The sequence below is a fragment of the Loxodonta africana genome, chromosome 25 (genome assembly GCF_030014295.1).
Source record: "Loxodonta africana isolate mLoxAfr1 chromosome 25, mLoxAfr1.hap2, whole genome shotgun sequence".
Taxonomy (NCBI): Eukaryota; Metazoa; Chordata; class Mammalia; order Proboscidea; family Elephantidae; genus Loxodonta; species Loxodonta africana.
In genome coordinates this window covers 22,568,425-22,587,578 of record NC_087366.1, presented here as the reverse complement: position 1 = coordinate 22,587,578, position 19,154 = coordinate 22,568,425, and the positions used below count along the sequence as shown (strand labels likewise).

The window sequence follows — 19,154 nt, the reverse complement described above, 5'->3', positions numbered from 1 at the left end:
CCTTTCCTCTTCCATATAGGCCATGTGGCTGGACAGCAGTTACGAAGGCTGGTTCTCACCTGTATGAAACCTTCTAGAGCTGACTGTATACTTTGTTCTTCATCCTCAGGTTTAGCCATTTCTGGACACATCCTGTAAAAGCATGGTCTTTATTCACTGACTTATGTATTCAATAAATACTTTTAACTCTACTTTTCTGGGTCCTGGACTCCTTTGAAAATTTGCTGAAAGCCCAGGCCCCCTTTCTGATGCACAATTTTGAACAATTCTGGGGGTAAGAGTGGTTTATAGATCTCTCCCAGCCCATCTGGAGCCTTAGGCTGAGAATTGTGCTCTACAGAAACCCATCCCACATACTTGCCCCTGAAACTAAGAGGCATTCCAGGAATTCAGAAGTCTGGGCTGCTCCCCAGCCCAACATCTCAGCCAGCCCTTCATACCCAACACCCTTCTTCTATCGTATTCCAGAAGAGCAATCCCCTGGACCATGCGCCTAGCTCTTTTGGGGTTGCCCACCTAGACTTAGAGGCCCCCCACTTCTCTGTGACATGTGACAAGGGGTTGCTTCAGAAGCTGCAGCTGGCCACGCCTGCTCCAGGCCCCTGTAGCCCCCTCAGCAGGTATCATTGCGGCATAAGAGACCCATCATTCCGCATTAATCTGGGATTCATCATGATAGCCATGACCATAATTAATTTATTTGGTATTAATGTGGATGAAATATGTACTGTCCTTTCAGGGGAAATCAGGCTGCCTATAAGCATTAGTTAAAAGGACCATTAAAATCAAACCTTCCCCAGATCCATTAGGCGAAGTCTTTCATCCTGAGGAAGATAAAGTTCTGCTGTGTGAAATGTCATGAATAATTAGGTTGATTGCTGTTTTAAACTCTGCCCTGCTTTCCCACCCCCTCCCGTTCCCTCCTGAAGCGGAGAAGGCTCACCTGCAGCCAAGCACCCCCTTCCCTGCTCTTGTCCACCCTGGCCTGGTGATTTCCCTGTAGCCTTCTATGACCACTGGTGTGGCTTTGCTGATCTCTAGGGCCAGAATGGAGAGCCGGGGCTTGAATGACCGCACTGGGCTATATTTTAAATGTGTCTATTTCTCCTCCCTTTCCAATCCCAACCTCAGCACAGGGTGTCCGTGGGTGGCTTCCTCTTGCCTCAGCGTGGCCTAAGGAGAGGTCCGAAGTGGCATTTTTCACACTGAGGTCTGCAGATGCTCTGCCCCAGAATGTCACAGGGGCTTGAAAATGTAGATTCCTGGGCCCAGCCCAGCCCACACATCTGAGGGATTGTGCACGGGGAAGGGAACGGGGGCTCACGAGGGCCAGGCGGAAGGGAGGAGAGGGGAGGTTTTGGGTTGGGAGCAGGAGAGGGGAGCCCTCAAGGAGAGCACTATGACTGTGTGCTGATGATGGGTTTTCTCAGGAGCTCCAGCGTAGACTTGGCAAGCTGCGTCCTCGGTGGGGAACCGTGAGAGGTGTTCTTCTGGACGAATTATATGCACCAGCCTGTGGGAATGCACAGTGGCCCTGTAAGGCCGGTCCTCTTGGCCTCCCTGTGAAGGCGAGGAAACCAGGAGGCTGCTTATGAAGGGACTTAGAAACTCTTCCTGCTGCCCGGGTTAATTAATGGGCTGTTATTTGGGCATTTTGGAGCCCTGGGATGTCAGAAGTGGCCTTGGAGACTTGAGTTCTGATCCAACCCCTTCATTTTGTGGCTGAAGAGTCCAGGATACAAAGCAGTGAAGCTAGTTGGAGGCAGAGGAGGACCATGGGAGGCTGGTGGTTGACGCACAAGGACTGTAATGAGTGGTGGGTGGGAGAGAGGCTGGGGGGAGTGGGGGAAACCAGGCACCCCTCTGTGCCCTAATCCTTCTCTGCTGTCCTGACAGACGCTTCGGCACAAAATGCACAGCCTGCCAGCAGGGCATCCCCCCCACCCAGGTGGTCCGCAAGGCCCAGGATTTCGTCTACCACCTGCACTGCTTTGCCTGCATCATCTGTAACCGGCAGCTGGCCACGGGCGATGAGTTCTACCTCATGGAGGACGGGAGGCTGGTGTGCAAGGAGGACTACGAGACAGCCAAGCAGAATGGTAACTGCTGCTGCCCTGCATGGCCACAACCTGCACCTTGGTTCTGGCTGTGCCCTGGTCTGCGGTGCCCCGGGTCTGCAGTGCCTTGGTCTGTGGTGCCCTCTGGTACACCTCACTGAGTTGCACCTCTCTGTCCCTCAAAGCCCTACTCAAATGCGGCCTCCTCTGAGAAGTTGTCTCAGGTCTCTATAGGAGAATTAATTTTTGACATCCCCTAGTCCTTTTTTAAGAATTGCTCAAATTATGGTTAGCGTGTGCCTATTTCCAATGCTAGAAAGTAGACTCAGGAGCAGCAGGGACCTTGTCTTCATCATCCCTGTGGATGCCTTGCCTAGGGTGGGGCTGGGAGTGCAGAGGCGCTGCTAGGAGAGAGGTCTGCCCATAGTGGACAGTTGGGGCGCTCTTAAGTCTTGTATCTTGGGGTGCGCATTTACCTCAGCATCCCATGCCTCAGCGCGAGCCCCGGCATTGGCCTAAGTCACCCTAGAATGGATCGTCTTGTATTTCAGTTTGTTGTGTTTTGTTTCCTCTCAGAGGAACTGGGGGGTGATGACTCCTTGTGTCACCCGAAGCCCACGGCGACGGAGCAGGTGCTCAGTCACTCTCGGGAGAAAGAAGAGGAAGACAGTTCGTTCACATTCAGGGAGACTCCAACTCAGTAAAATAACTCCCTCACCCACTGCCCAACCACCCCAGCCACCTCAGAGGTCATTTCTGTGGTCTGCAGCAGACGCTCACAGCACTGGCTGAGACTGAACTCATGCCTCAACTTTTAATAGCCACATCTGGGGAAAACCTGCCCTAACGTGGCAGCCTGGTCTTGCCCTCCAACACTGTGCTCTTGGGGTCTTCAAGTCAGCGGTATCACTAGGGTTGGTGTCACCTCCCACCCCCATGGGCAGGCCAGCCTTTGAACCCCTGCCCATAGGCCGAGTGCTCCCCCACATGTAGGGCCGAGCGCCTCACCCTCAGCCAGCCCTTCCTGGCCCCACTCCCTGGCTCCCCACAGCTCCTCCCCTCTCCCATTGGCCAAGGCGGAGACCCTTCTCTTTACCCGATGGTGAGTGCTGCAGCCCAGCTGCCACACCCTGACTGGCGGATGAGGGTGGTGGTAGTGGTGAGAAGCTACCACACTGGGTGACACCAACCCTAGTGGTACCTTGGAGGCCTCTCCTCCTCCCCTGGCGCTGCCTCCGCCATGGACCCTGGGCTCATTTTGTTGTCTCTCCCTCTGATTGTGTCAGGGGATGCATTCTGTACCCCCGCAATCCCCCAGTGACACTCACCTCAGCAAAGACCAAGCTGACTCCCCGCCTCCATTTGTTCCCACCTGTTGCTTCTCACTCACACCTGAGGAATTCCAAGGCCTGCAGGGTGGCAGGTGGTGGTTGGGGTGGGATTGTACTTTCCACCCTGCCTCTGAATTTGGGGTGTGGCTAAACTCAAGCTGGGAATCACAGACTGGTGAACTGAAGAAATAGCAAGGTCCTTGGCTTTTGATTAAGCAGCCCTGGTGGCGCAGAGGTTAAGATCTCGGCTCCTAACCAAAAAAAGGTGGGCAGTTTGAATCCACTAGCTGCTCCTTGGAAACCCTATGGAGCAGTTCTACTCTGTCCTATAGGGTCACTGTGAGTTGGAATTGACCTGACAGCAACAGTTTTTTTTTTTTTAAATGGGTGGCACAGTGGTTAAAGAGCTCAGCTGCTAACTGAAAGGCCAGCAGTTCCAACCCACCAGCCTGCTCTGCAGGAAAAAAGATGTGGCAGTCTGTTTCTGTAAAGATTAAAACCCCAAAACCAAACCTACTGCCGTTGAGTCGATTCTGACTCATAGGGACCCTATAGGACAGAGTACAACTGCCCCATAGAGCTTCCAAGGAGTGCCTGGCAGATTCAAACTGCTGACCTCTTTGTTAACAGCCATAACACTTAACCACTACGCCACCAGGGTTTCCAAAGATTACAGACTTGGAAACTCTATGGGGCAGTTCTACTCTGTCCTATAGGGTCCCTATGAGTCAGAATCAACTTGATGGACATGGGTTTGGTTTTTTTGGTTTGCTTTTGATTAGAATTTTATCATCTCAGGGTGTTACTGTGGAAAGCAGCTCCACTTGGCAGCTCTGGGTCTGATGAAGAAATTAAAGCAGTAGCAATTTCATATATATCCATATCCTTCCAAATCGTTCCTGGGCCCACATGTATATATCATATCCCATTGCCCTGGAGTAGATCTGGACTCATAGTGACCCTACAAGGCAGAGTAGAATTGCCCGATAGGTTTTCCAAGGCTTTAAGAGAGCATACTGCCACGTCTTTCTCCTGAATAGAGGCATGGCGAGTTCAAACCACAAACCTTTCAGACAGCAGTTGAGTGCTTTAAACCACTGTGCCACCCGAGCTCCTTATATGTTTTATAGATTTGATTAATACAACTTAGTTTTTCGCTTAATAAATACAGTTTGAAACCAGGGGTTTGTGGTGGTGAGGAGGTGGAGGAGGTGAGCCAGCTGGAGCCCTGAGCTTGGCTTTGGCAGGAGGGGCGCCCCTTTAGGGGCTTCCTTACTCTTTGAGGACTTCTTCTCCCACCTCACCACAGCTCTAGCATTTAGGAATTAACAGAGGCTTTTGGTCTACTTCCTCCAGGGACCCAGGGTCTCCTCATGCCCACCTCCCAAGGATCTTTGCCTTAACTATTGATCTGCTCTGGCCACTTAAAACTCCCACTATGATGTTGCTTTTGAGCCAATTATGATGTCACAGAAGATTAGGGTGTCTTGTCAGGGATAAACCATCAAAGCAGATGGACTCAGATACCAAGACACCTTTGAAACTCAAATGCCCTTCGCTGGGGAAAATAAGAACGCATGGCCTCTCTCCCCAGGCCTTGGCTGAGTACTCCACCGTCCACCGGTGCTGTGGGGGCTCAGGGAAGGGGAAGACAAACGTAGGCTGGTCAGAACCTAGCTGGGGAGACAAGAGTTACACAGTTGGGCTGATACCATTACTGAGAAATACTTGTAGCATAGCAGACCGCTGTAGGGCAATGGCAAGACAGGATTTGGTGTCAGAAGCTTAGATGCTCAGCAGCTACTAACTTGGGGATCCCCTGGCTGGTTGTACAACTGGCTGAGCCTTCGCTTCACAGCTAGATGGGGCGGATACTATCTCCTGCCACATTGGGCTGTTTCCTTCAGTCTAAATAGAAGAAAACAAAAAACACCCAGTTGCTGTGGCGTTGACTCTGACTCGTGGCTACCCCATGTGTGACAAACTGTAGTATGTTTGTGAAATGGGAGAGAAATGCAAACCAGGAGGTTAGGCTGCCTTAGGTTTTAAAGTAGCTGAGGTTCCCGGCCCCTTACCTTTGTATGCCAGTGAGGGAGGGGCTGTTCCTTTCTGTGCAACCGGGGTGATCCTAGTATAGTCTGGGAACTTTGTCTGCTATGGGGCATTTGGCTCTCTCTTTTAAAGTTTTTATTCCTTTTTGGGAGTTGATGGGTGGCACAAAGGGTTAGCAGGCTCAGCTACTAACCAAAAGGTTAGAGGTTTGAGTCCACCCAGAGGCGCTACCTCAAAAAAAAGGCCTGGTGATCTACTTCTGAAAAATCAGCCACTGAAAACTTAAGGAGCACAGTTCTACTCTGACAGGCCTGCCAGGAGTCTGAATTCGCTAGAAGCTAACTGGTTACTCCTCTTCCTTGAGCTAAACAGTGGAACTAAGAGCAGCTCTTTGCACCATGGTGTGAATGTTTTTGTTAATTTCTTAATTTTTTGTTAATTTGCTAAGTCTCCCAGGGTATTTGCATTTTCAGTATAATGAGGTTGCATTTTATGCCAGGGACAACTTCTAGGAGACCGTGCATAATTCAAAACTAACATCTGAAGACTAATTTTCCCATAGGAATTAAAGTAAAAAGGGGAGGGGGCGGTGTATTCTGGGAGCACATAAATCTATAACCGGTGAAATGTATCTTTGCCTTAATGCTACTTCTTATTTTCTCAGCATTATCTCTAATACCTTGCAGAATGCTCTCTCCTAAATTAACAGCCCGGTGTATCATGATCTTGCTTGGCCTTCTTCATAGCGTTTTATCACATTTAACTTCCGTACCAATGTTATTGATTTTTGGGTACATTTTTCAGCATGAGCACTGCTACCATACTTAATGAATACTTGGATGACATTGTTATAGGATATAAAAAAGATTTTAAACTATAATAACAGCGAATATTAAAATAACAGCATAATAGTTCCCATAATCGCAAGAAGAAAGCCCGGTGCACGTACGTAGCAGTGCGGAACCAACATGACACCAACAGAAGCTGGGGAAGTATATCCCAGGGGCACTGGGGAAATGGTTTCTAATTCACTGGGTCAACCGACTTTGAAATTAAGTGATTCTTGATGAGTTAAAAAATTTCATCGGTCTCATTATTTCAAATTTTATGAAAAAAAGTATGACTGTATACCTATATTTTTTGATTGTACTATTTCATGTTTGCACAATTCAGAGTTGTATCAAACGTAATCATGCTGTTATCTCTCTAAATACAAGAAGAAGGGATGAATTCCTTGTAACGGGATTTAAAGTAGATATTTTTGGAGGGTTCCTCTGCCCTTTGGAATTAGAATCTAAGTAGTGTAGTCTCTACTGACTCCCCTCTTCAGGTTTGGAACTCCAGGGAGGAAGCTGAGTGATAGTGGGTCCAGAATGGGACTGAATCACGAGATGACACTGGCTCTTCCGGAGAAGAAAATAACCCAAGAAGAAGAGGCCAGGGGGGCATTGGCCACGTTCTACTGTGTGCATGTGGTGTGGGCTGGGCCACCTCTTCTCAATCTCTAGGACACGCGGCCACATGCAGGGCAGGCAGTATTGCCCCCAACTTTCAGAGGGTGAAGCCATTTGCCCAGGTCACTCTGCTCAACAAGAGTGTGGCAATGCCAGCCTCGAACCCAGGTCTTCTGACTCAAAGAAAAACAGTTTAGAATTGTCAGGAGGATCGAATGCACATAAAGCTCTTAGATCAACACCAGGCACAAAGGAAGAGCTTAAAAAACGTTAGCTGTTGTCATTGTTTTCTCGAATGGAAGGAAAGAAGAAAGGAAAGGGAGGAGCATAGGAATGTAGGGAGTATAACCAAAAAACCCACTGCCCGTAGACTTTTGAAAAAAAAAAAAAAGGGAGTATAGGGAACTGGAAAAGGGGAACAAGGGAGAGACTCAGAGGCGCTGTGGTCGACTTTGCTCTTTGCTGCCTCCAGTGCTGTGAGAGGACAAGTAGGTCTACGTGCAGGAGAGGAAGCCTGAACACTCAATGCCTATCCCATTCCGGACTCTGACCAAGAACAAATGGACTTTGACTAACAGGAACTTAGGCTTATCTGCTCAGAAATGATGGAAGACTTTGCATGGATCAGTGAAGTGCCCTGAACACTCTTTAGACCAGTGGTTTAAGAATTTTTTTTAAAAGCTGTAATTCACAGTAAGAAACTCAATTTACATTTTGACTCAGTACACATATTCATACAGGAAAACAAGTCTCAAGAAACAATACTTGCCCTATTCGTATTCTAATTCTATCCTATCCATCTTATTTCATTTATTAGTTTTGATCCACTAAATTGACTTAGAAATCCACTAATGGGTTCTGACACATCGTTTATAAACATTGCTTAGCCTTGAATGCATAGGCTCAGCCCTGGTTGTGGGCCAAGGGAGGCCTGTGACAAAGGCAACGTGGCTGTGGGCTGGGCCGGACCTGGGGAAAAGGAGGTTCCTGATAGGGAGGGGGGGGAGCGGCACCCTGGCTTGTTCGCTTTGGCCTGGCTAAGTTCGCCAAGGCTGATAACACATTTAGAGCTCTACCCAGAGACTTCTGTCAGGAGGGAGGGAAAGGCATACATTCAGAACTGTACATATTCAGTGTGATGCATGGCCTCTGAGTGGCTGGACTCAGAGGGGGTGGGAGCGCAGGGAGCTGAGTGAAGAAAGAGGCAGAAGGGCTTGTGGTATAGGAGTTAGCTCCATGAGGATTGGCACCACTCCATTTTGTTGATCACCATGCCTCCCACTGCCCTGCAAACAGCAGGCAAGATACTTGAGGAAAGGAGGAAAAGGAGGGAGGGAGCGATAGGCTGAAGCAGGTAAGAAATGGTTTTCATTGCAGATGACTCAGAGGCTGGAGCTAAGCGGCCCCGGACCACCATCACAGCGAAGCAGCTGGAGACATTGAAGAATGCTTACAAGAACTCCCCCAAGCCTGCCCGGCACGTGAGGGAGCAGCTCTCCTCGGAGACAGGGCTGGACATGAGGGTTGTGCAGGTGAGACACCAGCTGCCCCTGCCCCAGGACTCCTTTTCTACGTGGGGGTGGTGACCCATCCCCACTGTTGATAGGCCTGGGGGAGGGATGGCAGATGTCTTGAGCTGACTTCTGTGTGAAGGAGGCACCAGCTCATCAGTGGTGACCCTGGTCCCTTGGGGAGCTGGGCTCAGCGCCATGACCCAGGGAATTTGGCACAATTGGAGACAGGGCTCTGCAGGCCCCAGCAGAGAGAGCGGTGGGCACATGACTCTCCTGGTCCTGCTTTTTACTGAGGCTTCAGCGTGCTTCCAGACATCTGACTTGAGGGCCCAGCTGGCTCTGGATCCTTGGTGGACAGCCCCTGAGTGTGTTCCTTGCGCTTGCGTGGCAGGTTTGGTTTCAGAACAGAAGGGCCAAGGAGAAACGGCTGAAGAAGGACGCAGGGCGGCATCGCTGGGGGCAGTTCTACAAGAGCGTCAAGAGGAGCCGGGGAGGCAGCAAGCAGGAGAAGGAGAGCTCTGCAGAGGACTGTGGGGTTAGTGACAGTGAGCTGAGCTTCCGAGGTGAGCAGGGCTGGAGGGGTGAGGCGGAGGCCTTAGGACAGTCCCCTGGCAAGCAGTAATCCTTGGTACCCAGGAGGGATCTTGTGAGGCCTTGGCAAGTCCCTCTCAGGATTTTCTCATGACTTGTAGTAAAGAGTGGGGGAAAAGGTTAGTGACCCTTTAAGACGGGATGAGACTTAGAGAACCAGAAAGCACTGCTGCTGAGATGTGGAAGCTGGGTTCCCTGAGACCTGGTCAGGTCCTGTCCTGTGGGCCCCAAGGCCTCCCCTCCTTTCCTGCTGACTGGGTGCTCCCTCACCAGCTCCCTGACCCCACCCCGTGCAGCTGTGAATAGATGGTTGGTCTCAGCCTTGTGCCCCTGGCCCCTCTCCTACATTTCTCCCCTGTGTGGGGTTACTGGCCTACGACCCATAGCCCCCAAGAGTCACCCCTTCCTCTTGCCCTGGTAGAGGGGAGGACAGGCTCAACGGGCCCTTTTCCTGGGAAATCAACACTGTGAGTGCACGTGCATGCGATGGGGAACCGGCCTCATTTCTGAAATCCCTTCCCCCACCACTCACTCATCCTCTCCCCTGCACACAAACTTTGCAGCATGCGCTATATTCAAATTTGTGCATCAGCAAAATTGCAAGTTACTGCATGCTGTGGGTCCTCCGGTTGTTTGCAAGTAGCCATAACGGAGAACACTGAATCCTCATGTGTGGAAGGTCTTCTGTGTGGGAGGAAAGAGTAGTTGAGGTGGGGGTCAAAAACCTGGTTTCTGGTTGCGGCTCTGTCAAATTATTTCTTTTGAGTCTCCATTTCCCCATCTGTAAGTGGGGACTACCTACCTTCCTGCTTACCTCACAGTGTTGCTGTTGCTGTGGGGTGCAATGAAGACAACCGACTGTGGATGTGCTTGGGAAAAGCTAAGCACACCTTTACAAATGGAAGGCACGGTTATCCCCACATGGAGTCCAGGGCCCTGGTCAGAGGGGATGGCATAGGCAAAAGGCCAGATACTTACCATTTGACAGTGGAGCTGAGCCTTTATCTTCTGCTCCCTTTAAAGGGCATGAGCTCCCCCTTTTTCTTATTTTCATTTTCATAGGTGGATGGGGGCAGGCCTCAGGGGCAGGTCATGAGAAGGGATGGGGTGCAGGGGTCTAGTCTGGGAAAGATGTATATAGGAACTGATGCATAGAGCAAGTGGCAATAGAAGAAACTTGTGGGGCACATGGTGGGAGATGCTGTCTGCCAGGAGCATGGTGCTTTGAGAGGCTCGTAGCTCAGCTTAGAGGTCTGCTCTGTGGGAACCTAGGGAGAGCTCCATGGCCTACGCTCACCTTCTAGGCCTCCTGACAGGGTTGGGGAAAGCTACTTAATAATCTCATCTGAGCTGCTGAAATCCATGTCTGAGACATACAGGATTGTTATGTCTTGTTCTTGTAGCTCATTTCTGTTGGGTGCAGGTGGGTCCCCTGGTTGACAAATCATTGGTCTCTCTGGGGAATTATAGAATCCCTTACTTTTGAGGATTAAATGCCTTGGTGGCACAATGGTTAAGCCCTTGGCTACTAACCAAAAGGCTGGTGGTTGGAACCCACCAGCCACTCTGTAGGAGAAAGACCTGGTGATCTGCTCCTGTAAAGATTACAGCCTAGAAAACGACACTGTGGGGCAGTTCTACTCTGTCACGTGGGGTTGCTATGAGTCAAAATTGACTAATGGCACACAACACAACAACAACAACAACAAATGGCTCACCTCTGTTGGATAAATGAATTCTTTCAAGTGGCAAAGATTCTTTTAGATTCCCCTTACTAAAATTCTTCAAGAAACGAGGTCCATTTGCCATAGCCAACTCAGTATTTTGTCTCCAGTGAACAGCTTATTTGATAGAGAGAGAAACCAAGTCCTTTGATACGGAACTGTTTTCCAGGTAGACCAGAAGGATTTTGTCCACAGGTCTAACAGTGGTCCTCAGCTGCACTTACATATGGGCTACTTGTTTCTCCACCAACTAAATCAAGCACTTTTTTGAGCTTTAAAGCTTCCAGAATAAATGTTGTCCGTACACAGTTTCCAGTTGTGATGTGGATAACGTGTGACCCACAAAACCTTGGTCAGTCATACTCCTCAGTGTGGCCATAGTATCTCAGGTACTTGCACCACACAGGACACACCAGCTCACCACACATTTGTCCAGCCTTTGGGGACCTTGGATTTTAGTTTCAACAGATGTCTCTTCTGTTTCCGCTTGACAAGGGTCAGTCTCTAATGTTGCCCCAACATGTTGGCATCATGACCCATGCCTGGCAGTAAGGCAGCCGATGTCCTTGGGCTTCTCTCCTGGTGATATGTGTTCCTAGGTTGTGAAGAGCAGGGGACTGCTTGGGTCCTGGCGGCTGACAATAAATTTCCATTCTTTTGTCCACAGAGGATCAGATTCTCTCAGAACTTGGCCACACCAATAGGATTTATGGCAACGTGGGGGACGTTACAGGCGGACAGTTAATGAATGGGAGCTTCTCCATGGATGGGACAGGACAATCTTATCAGGACTTGAGGGATGGGAGCCCCTATGGAATCCCCCAGTCTCCATCCTCCATATCGTCCCTGCCATCTCATGCTCCTTTGCTCAATGGGCTGGATTACACGGTGGACAGTAACTTGGGCCTCATTGCGCATGCAGGGCAGGGAGTGAGCCAGACGCTGAGAGCCATGGCTGGGGGACCCACCTCTGACATCTCCACAGGAAGCAGTGTAGGCTATCCCGACTTTCCAACCAGCCCAGCCTCTTGGCTTGATGAAATGGATCATCCTCCTTTTTAACACCTCTCCTCCCCAACCCACCTGTCCTTCTGGCTTGAGAGAACATCTTCAAGGATCACAAGAGACTTGATTTTTAAGGATCAAAAGTGCACCAATGTGAACTTCCATTATTTTCAATGGAAGTCCTCTACTGATTCCTAGAAGGTTCTGAGATCATTCTAGGGCGCTGTTTTCTTGGGGAAGTGGTGGGAGAGCAGCCTCCTCTCATAACACAGCACATGGATGTGTAGCCTAAAGCTCTAGGGAATGCTGGCCTGTCGGCCCACTCCCCTCCTGCCCCGCTTAGAGGCTTTGGCTGCTTGGAGCTTTGGTGGCACGAGGTGACTGGGACAGCCACCTTGGCCTCTGGGAACTCTGCTCTGATGGGTGCATTTCACACGATGCCTCGCAAACCACTGCTCACCAGAACAGATTCCCGAGGTCATGGCGCAGTGTCCTTTGAGTATAATAAAAGTGGTTTCTAGACCACCGTGTTGAACTCTAATTTTTAAAATAAAAGATCAGTTATTAAAGGTCAGTGAAAACTCTGATGACCACAATTTGGTATTAAAAACATGCCTCCCTTTTTTTTGCTGAAAATATGACTTCTTCCCTATCCTGGAGTACAAACCAGAGAGTATTTGTCAGTTTTGGTGTTTAAGAAATCCCACATATGTCACTGAATCCCTGATGGCAAGAAGTGGTTTTCACTGCAGATGACCCCAATGCTGGGCTGAGTGGCCCTGGACACCATTACAGCAACCACCTGGCGCGTCCCCTCCGTGCACAATGTGCCTCTTTAATTTGCTCCTATCGTTTATTCCACAAGACAGGCTGTGGGTTACAAAATGATCAAAGCTAAAATATGGAGAGAACAGAATGACAATCAGTGAAGACATTTGTAGACACATTTGGATTCCAAACGCAGTCTGTTTAGCCGTATCAGCAGATGCCAGTCTCCCAGAGTTCCCCATCCTTCTAGGCAGAAATGATATTTGAGAGTCTGTTTGGAGAGAGCTGGTTTAGATGAGATTGCAAGACCACCCTCACCTGCAGTGAGGCCTCCCTCCTCCCTTCCTCTCCAACAAAAGCTTTCTCTGCTGTGCTAGCTGGCTCAATTGAAGGGCAGTCTTGGTCTCTTCTAGGTCTGAAAGATACTTTTTGGCCCATCCTTGGTTGGGAGGAATAACTTAAGGAGGAGCCCTAGTTTTCCAAAGGGTTCTTAGTGGTCCTTGTGCTGTATTTCTCTGGGTTGCTGCTGGCTGGACTCGTGCCATACCCTGGACTCTGGTCCTGTGCTTAGAAAGGCAGAGCTCTCCAGTTGCTGGCAGTGCAGAAACTTACAGCATACGGTTTGCAATAATAGCATATCACTAACATCACGAAGCCTGAGGCAAGGGCAAGGCCAACCCCTGCTTTCCCAGCACTACCCTGAGACAGACTGCACCTCTATGGGAAACACCAACGTGACTGGTTCCGCAACTTGCATTTATGCGCCACACAGCTATCTGCCGGGAGGGTCTCCATGGGCATGCTGGAATTTAGCCAGGTGGTTTGCTTCTTCCAGCCTCCTATTCTCTTAAACGAGGTCAGCAGAGTACGAAAGGAAGAGAAGGCTTTGCCCTTTTTTTCACATTAAATGCTGGAAGCAAAGACCCCAAGGACCCTCTCTTTTGTGAATGGTTCATCATCTTTTGAGGACTGCAAAGATTTAGGCATGTGGTAGGCAGACTAAAGGAGGAAATAACAGTTCCCCTTTGGCTGCCACACCCTCTATAATAAGCCCCTTTAGGAGACTAAGTTTCTCTAAGAAAAACTGTCAATAAATTCCTGGGATCAAACTTCAGATCATCTTTTTTTTTTTTGATTAATTTTGTAGTATATTCTTATTTTTTGGTGTGCAATTGTAGTCATTTTTGTTTGAGGAGTCTGCAAATGTAGACTCTTTTCTTGAGGTTCCATGTTTATAAACGGCGGCGTATTAAGCCTGTTCAGCTCTGTTATTGTGAACGCCCCTGTAATGTGAACACTTGGGGGTGGTGATGGAGACACAAATGCAAGTCAGCAAGCCATCTGGAGAAAAGGAAAATGCAACGGTCTTTTTGGAGGACATCTTAAATACACTGTTCTTAGCAGGTTGCCCACAACACATGGGAGGAAGGCTGTGCTGGGCAATGAACCAGTTGAAAAGCTGTCCCACCTAGGCTCATTATTTGGCTTAGTATCTCATGAGATTATAGAGGCATGTCATATTTTTAGTGAGTATAGTATGGGGAGAACAGCCTTTTTAAAGGGGCAGCTCCTGTGTAGCACTGGTTTTTAGGATCAATTAACACAGCTTATGAAGTTGGCCAGTTTTTTTTGGTATGAGAACTAATCATAACTTACTCCCAACTCAATGGTGGCAGAACGGGAGGCCTTCCTCATTCAGTGCTGTTGATGATGTTGGTAGTAGCTTTTTTTGGTTTCAGTGGGGTTGACTAGCTGGAAAAGCTCTGGAAAGAACACTAGTCAGAAAGGCAAGAGAGCTTAAGTTCCCCAGAGTCACCTCCCCAGAAGGCAGCAAAGCAAACATTGGTGCCCCATTTAGAAGCACAGCCACAATGGGTCCCAGATTTTAGATGTATCTCCTTGCGAGTGGGGTTAGCTTATGGATGGACCGGTGCCACTAATGACCACTGCAAGCCAAGACCGCTCCTTGGCTCTGTGGTTTGGAGGTGGAGAAGAAAAGAACATTACTTTTAGATTCTCTTAAAGGCACTACTCTATTGCTCGCTAGCCCTATTACTGAGGCATAAGGTGCTACATGGTAGCTGTTTCCCCTCTTGCTAACATGACATGAATGAATTTAAAAAATGAGACCCTCTAGAAGCATTTACAATATTTGAACCTTCCTTTGCATCCAAGAGAGCAATTAACTAGCAACCATTATCTGCTGTGCCTGCTTGATAGACTTTACAGTAGGAAGATTTTGAATCCAGGAACAAATTAATTAAAAAAACCTCAAGTTTCTAGTGGTAGCTGATATAAGCAAAAACGGAAACTGGGGCTGAGGAATCTGCACTTGCTGAAAATTAACAAAATCATGAAGGAAATACTGAGTCTAAAGGCTCAGGTGGCCCAATGGATAAATCGCCTTGTTGGGAAGCTTGGTTCCAGGCCTCTCCAGGACTTGCTGGGCAACCTTAGGCAAGTTCCTGTAAATCTTTGTGCTTTCTCTTTCTTGACTCATCAGGGAGTTATGAATAAGGTGTAAAATGAAAAACTACTACCTTGAAAACCTTGTTCCTGCAAATTGATATAGTGAAACATCAGGAGAAGAGCGAAATTAAGGCATAAGGAAAGCATTTGGCAGTGTAGTCCTTAAAATCCTCCCTCCCCCATGAAAACACGAAGTCTAATCAAGGCACTTGGGGGTCGTTAGATCTTCATAATTAAGTGCACTTTGCAAAGAAGTCTAAGGAATCTGTAGAACAAAAGGCATTACCATCTCTGAAGTGCAAGCTGGCTATTTTTTGAAATAACTGCCTCCTTGCAGGTGGAGCCTTGGTGGCACAGTGGTTAAAGTGATCGACTGCTAACCGAAAGGTCGGCGGTAGCTCCTCAGGAGGAAGATGTGGCAGTCTGCTTCCTTAGACATTTACAGCCTTGGAAACCCTGTGGGGTCACTGTGAGTCGGAATCAGCTTGACGGCAGTGGTTTTTTTTGTCTCCTTGCAGGAGTTGGTCTGAGGTTTTGGATCAGCAAAAGCCATGTATTTTAGGCAGTCTACTCTCTGGCACCTACGCCCCACACCCCCTTCCCACACGCCCCAACTAACAACTTGGTTATGACCATGGAAATGACGACCATACCTCCTCAGCCAGCAGGGTCTGGAAGGACTGAGGAGGCTCATTTTTAAACACTGCACTTTAAAAATTGGAAACCGTGAGATGAAGAACAATTCAATTAAGCGGAAATGAGTTTTGTTTTATTGCCTGCTGCTGAAGGGCTCTGGGCATGCTGAAAGCTAAATAAAAAGCACATCACTGGCTCTCTCTTTCTTGGATTGGCCAAGTGGCCCTTTTTGCAATAGTTGCTCCAACTGCTCTAACACAGTGACTGGAGCCAAAAAGAGAGAGCTCAGCAAAGTCATCCCATCCACACTCGGCTTGGTAGGATCACACTGAAAGCACACAGTTTCATGCTGCTAGCTCTGGTGAGGAGACAGCTGTAGGTTTGGGAGGTGCGCCAAGCATTCCTTTGCTTAGGGAGGCAGAGCACAGGTGGACAGAGGAAGGACACCCCACTCATCTGCTGCCCACCAAAAGACAGGCATCATGTTGTACTTTCCCACTTGAGGACTGTGTTCAGCCAAACAAGCAGGTTTGGGGCTATAGGACCCCGGATGCAACGGTGTTCTGAGCTTGCATTCAGACCTCAAAGTCCCAGAACCCCTAAGCTCTGGATTGTTGCCCTTACCCTTCGCAGTGTAAATTTTGTACAGTTAAAAAGAAATGAAGTCTCGTTTCCTGGGAAAAAAGAAAAAGAAAAAAAAAAAAAACCCCACTCATCCTTATTTATTGCCATGTGACTTTGGAAAACAGAAGCTGGTGAGTTTGTTTGTATATGCCTTCTGTGTGTTGGCATGAGATGTGTACGGTAAAACGATGTAAAATAAATATGGAATTCTTTAGAAGTGGATGTGTCCTGTTTTTCATTTGGTTCTCTGGAAGTTTTTTTCTCCTGACATAAAGAGAATAAAAGGCTGAGCTGACACTGAACCCTTTCCTCACCAGAAGGAAACCCAAAACACAGGTCTCAATGGCAGGACTACGTACAACATGAAACACCAGAACCACTCAGTTAACGGGCCGATTGGAGGATGTTCTCTCGTTTTCCTAATGGTGATTTTCTGTGGCCCAGTCCTCTGCTCGCAGACTGAGGGAGTGGGCAGAGAAAACCCGCTGACCACTGACTTTTTAGTTATTGTTTGTCCTGCTGCTGTATTTAAAGTCTTTCACTTATAAATCTTCCACCTAGGGAAGAATGTCTGTATTTGAGTGGGTGGTCGGCAGAGGGGTAGAAAGACCTCATCAGAGTCAGCAGGGCTCCTGGACACGCTTTTCTAGGAAAATATCCATCCAGGTTTTTTCTCTGTAGGAGGCATTCTTAGCGTGCAGGACTTGGTGGTTAGCTGGAACGGAAAGAGCAAGAGACTCTTTCATTTAAAACAAAAACGTAACAAAACAAAACAAAACCTCAGCATTTCTTTCACACTGGTATCCCATCTTGGAAAAAAAACAGTATTTTTTCTGTCAGTGCTAATTTTATTTGATTCAAGAGAAGATCCAGACAGAGCTGCACAATCCAATACGGTAGCTACTAGTCACGCACGGCTATTTAGATGGAATTAAAATAAAATGAAACTAAAAGTGTAGTTCCTCAGTCACATTAACTACATTACAAGCGCTCAATGTGGTTAGTGGTTACCATATTTGGACGGCACAGACAGACATTTCCATCACTGAAGAAAGTTCTATTGGACAGTGTACATAGAGTCTGGCAAGGAGAATGGGCAGAGAAAACTCATTCATCACACAACGTTTAGCTCTTGGTTACATTGGAGTATTTGGTGAAGTATTCCGAGACTTCTTAGAAGTCAGCAGTGCCAACATCTCTGCCGTCTTACTTTGTATGTGGCATGTCTCTTCTTCATTCTCTTTTTTTCCTAGGCAGAGACGACCTACAGAAACAAACAAAAGCCCCACACACAACAACTTACTTAGGTACAACGCAGGAGGCTGGGCTCTGGGCCTCTGAGTTCTCAGCCACCAGGTTGCTATGACTCTACCTAAGTCCCATACCTACTTTGTGCCCATAATCCACCATTAAACAGGAAGGTTACTGTCTCCACGCAGGATGACCAGTGAGATTCTCAGAGGGCTTAAAAGCCCTCTGGTGCAGACTCAAGTCTCTGCTATCGAAGAGAGGGATTTATGGTCCTTGGCCAAAGTCACTCTTGTGGTACTGCATAAGGCTGAGAAGGACAAAATATATCAAGGAAGAGTTGAGAAGATGAGCACATCAAATAAGAGTGGGAGTGTTGGTAGGGGATAGAGGAGGTGCTTACATAAGGACTTTTTTTTCCTCTGCTAGCCTAGTACCTTGGGTGGTTGTTAAGAAAACTCACAAAGTGGCTAGGAAGGGCTCTGTTGCTCCTAAATGTGTTACTCATCCGAGTATTCTCACGGCACTCATAATGGGGCCATCTTTAGGTAGCCTAATTGGTCTTCCATTCTCAAACCCCTCATCGTCAGCCTGCCTATCTTGAGTCTCTGCTTTCAATACACTATCAATTGTTTTGAGTATATCAGGCTGACAATTCATTGGATCATTTCCGCTTTGTGCTTTAAATGTGCACAGTTTCTACCACAATGCTAACCTAGTAACTTTTTGGAATTATAAAATGTGTTCTCAGCTCACAAAGAAAGGAGAGGATCTGGCTTTTTTTTTTTTTCTTTCTGACAATAGACTTTCCAAAAGGACAGCCGCTTACAGAAGAATAAAAAAAATAAATCACTTGGCCAGAGAGGACGAAATAAGATCCAAACTCCGGAGAACAAATGGATTCTCAACAGTGTTTCCATTGCTTTCCAACCCTTCTTTCTCCTTGGTCCCAGGATGCTACCCAGCTAAAATCAGAAAAGAATAAAAAGAGAGCAGAGCAAAGTCAGTGTGTCATAAATTTTAATCGATTTCTAGACTAGAAGTCAAATCATGAGAGGTGATCCTCCACATGGTGGTCCTCCAGAAGAGAGTTCCTGAGATTTGATATTTGAGGCAAATTAAAAAAACTGCCCTTTAGAGTCTAAAAAGAACATTGTTTAATCTCCTTGCCACTTCCTTAGGAAAACGCTATTTCAAGTTTATTACTGAGCATTCTTGGTGCCCTTTCTCATGAAGTCCTTGTGCCAGGCTGTGCAGCGGGCAGTGAATGGTCGCACTCAGTCTGGGTGCTTATTTGGATCATGGCTGGGAGGGAAGTAAAGATGGCTTAGTGGCGCTGGAGCAGTACCATGAGTTGAGAGGGGAAAAAAAAATCAATGTTTATAAAATAGGGCCAAATCATTAGAAGAGAGAAAATTTTATTATCATACTTCTAAAAGGAGCAATAAAAATAAACCATCCAAACTATCAAATAAAGGTCTTTTAAATGATCGGCTCCTGCCCTAGAAGAATGTATCACATCCTTTCCGAGAAAGTGAGCCTGGGCTTCTGCATGTAACATTTGTCATTCATTTTTTCTCTCATTTGTCCAGTGTGATTTCAGAATTTTCCTTTAGAAGCCTTTCCTTTTGGTGATCTTCCCTTTGACCTTATCCCCTGTTATTTAACACAAAAATTGAAT

General features: G+C 47.7%; 1 protein-coding gene across 1 annotated transcript in view; it reads left to right on the top strand.

The window, feature by feature from the left end:
* Positions 1-11,785, top strand: part of LHX4 (LIM homeobox 4) — a 45,747-nt gene extending 33,962 nt beyond the window's left edge. The window contains exons 3-6 of the mRNA XM_003410861.3: positions 1,897-2,099; positions 8,272-8,426; positions 8,800-8,971; positions 11,391-11,785. Coding sequence (XP_003410909.2) covers positions 1,897-2,099; positions 8,272-8,426; positions 8,800-8,971; positions 11,391-11,785 — 925 coding nt within the window. The remainder of the gene's footprint in view (positions 1-1,896; positions 2,100-8,271; positions 8,427-8,799; positions 8,972-11,390) is intronic.
* The last annotated feature ends 7,369 nt before the right edge of the window (positions 11,786-19,154 follow it).